The 2,204-nt window shown below is 49.4% G+C and overlaps 1 protein-coding gene across 1 annotated transcript in view; it reads left to right on the forward strand.

Moving 5' to 3' along the window:
* CSF2RA (colony stimulating factor 2 receptor, alpha, low-affinity (granulocyte-macrophage)) overlaps window positions 1-2,204 on the forward strand; it is a gene marked incomplete at its 5' end in the record, with an annotated part of 59,593 nt that overhangs the window by 9,963 nt on the left and 47,426 nt on the right. Inside the window, 2 exons of the mRNA XM_012000627.1 lie at window positions 1,064-1,246; window positions 1,373-1,502. Coding sequence (XP_011856017.1) covers window positions 1,064-1,246; window positions 1,373-1,502 — 313 coding nt within the window. The remainder of the gene's footprint in view (window positions 1-1,063; window positions 1,247-1,372; window positions 1,503-2,204) is intronic.

Consider the following 2,204-nt stretch of genomic DNA (forward strand, 5'->3'; position numbering starts at 1 on the left):
ATATATAGATATATAGAGATATATAGATATATAGATATATTTTTTTTGGAGATGGAATTTCGCTCTTGTTGCCCAGGCTGCAGTGCGGTGGCACGATCTCGGCTCCCTGCAACCTCTGCCTCCTGGGTTCAAGCGATTCTCCTGCCTCAGTCTCCCGAGTAGCTGAGATTACAGGCCTGTTCCATCATGCCTGGCTAGTTTTTGTATTTTTAGTAGAGATGGGGTTTCACCATGTTGGTCAGGCTGGTCTCGAACTCCTGACCTCGTGATCCACGCCCGCCTCGGCCTCCCAAAGTGCTGGGATTACAGGTGTGAGGCACTGCGCCCGGCCTTTTTTTGGGGGGGAGGGATGGAGTCTTGCCGTGTCTCCCAGGCTGGAGTGCAGCGGTACAATCTCAGCTCACTGCAACCTGTGCCTCCCGGGTTCAAGAGATTCTCCTGCCTCAGCCTTCCGAGTAGCTGGGATTAAAGGCGTGCGCCACCACACCTGGCTACTTTTTTTTATTTTTAGTAGAGACAGGGTTTCACCATGTTGGCCATGGTGGTCTCGAACTCCTGACCTCAGGTGATCCACCCGCCTCGGCCTCCCGAAGTGTGGGATTACAGGCGTGAGCTACTGCACCCAGCCTCTAGTTTTATATTTTCAGCATTGCTTGAATATAACATTGAGTTTTCACCTGCAAGACCTCAGAGCCCTCAGAGGAAGCTTAGACGGACGATTTCACAAAGGGAGGTAGGCGGGTGTCACCAAATGCAGGTAAAAACCAATACCATGGCCGGGTGTGGCGGCTCACACCTGTCGTCCCAGCACTTTGGGAGGCCGAGGCAGGTGGATCATGAGGTCAGGAGTTCGAGACCAACCTGGTCAACATGGTGAAACCCCGTCCCTACTAAAAATCTAAACATTAGCCGGGCGTGGTGGCAGGTGCCTGTAGTCCCAGCTACTCAGGGAGGCTGAGGCAGAGAATGGCTTGAACCCTGGAGGCAGACCTTGCAGTGAGCTGAGATTGTGCCACCGCACTCCAGCCTGGGCGACAGAGCCAGACTCCGTCTCAAAACAAAGAAGTAAAGAGAGAGAGCGTTGTTTGGTCATCGGCTCTGTCTCTGCTTGCAACTCTTCAGGTCACTAACAAACAATGTTCGTGCACGTTTCGTGAAGTTTGTCTGCATGGAGGGGTCACGTTTGAGGTTCACGTGAACACCAGCCAGAGAGCGTTTCAACAAAAACTGCTGTATCCAAACTCAGGTAAGGACAACAGTTCAGGGATCGGTTCTCAGCACTGACCCCCTTGACCACCACCACCCTCCCAGCATCAACTGACATCCCGCTGAACTTTATTCTGAACATTATCCTGCTTCTGTCTCTTCCCAGGGAGGGAGGGCACCGCGGCCCAGAATTTCTCCTGCTTCATCTACAATGTGGATTTCATGAACTGCACCTGGGCGAGGGGTCCCACGGCCCCCCGTGACGTCCAGTATTTTCTGTACATACAAAACTCAAAGTAAGTGTTCGCCTCGTGTGCGGAATTATGAGGAATGCAGGGATGGGAGGAAAATCATGTTGTTTTCTTTCTTTCTTTTTCTTTCTTTCTTTCTCTTTCCTTCCTTCTTTCCTTCCTTCCTTTCTTTCTTTCCTTTCCCTTCCTTTCCCTTCCTTTCCTTTTCCTTCCTTCCTTCCTTCCTCCCCTTTCTTTCTTTCCTTCCTTCCTTCCTTCTTTCCTTCCTTCCTTTCTTTCTTTCCTTTCCCTTCCTTTCCCTTGCTTTCCTTTTCCTTCCTTCCTTCCTTTCTTCCTTCCCTCCCTCCCTCTTTCTTTCTTTCTTTCCTTCCTTCCTTCCTTTCTTTCCTTTCCCTTCCCCCCCGTGACATCCAGTATTTTCTGTACATACAAAACTCAAAGTAAGTGTTCGCCTCATGTGCGGAATTATGAGGAATGCAGGGATGGGAGACAAATCATGTTGTTTTCTCTCTTTCTTTCTTTCTTTCCTTCCTTCCTTCCTTCCCTCTTTCTTTCTTTCCTTCCTTCCTTCTTTCCTTCCTTCCTTTCTTTCTTTCCTTTCTCTTCCTTTCCCATCCTTTCCTTTTCCTTCCTTCCTTCCCTCCCTCCCTCCCTCTTTCTTTCTTTCTTTCTTCCTTCCTTCCTTTCCTTCCTTCCTTCCTTTCTTTCTTTCTTTCCTTCCTTCTTTCCTTCCTTCCTTTCTTTCTC

This window comes from Mandrillus leucophaeus, unplaced genomic scaffold, assembly GCF_000951045.1.
Source record: "Mandrillus leucophaeus isolate KB7577 unplaced genomic scaffold, Mleu.le_1.0 Scaffold634, whole genome shotgun sequence".
NCBI lineage: Eukaryota > Metazoa > Chordata > Mammalia > Primates > Cercopithecidae > Mandrillus > Mandrillus leucophaeus.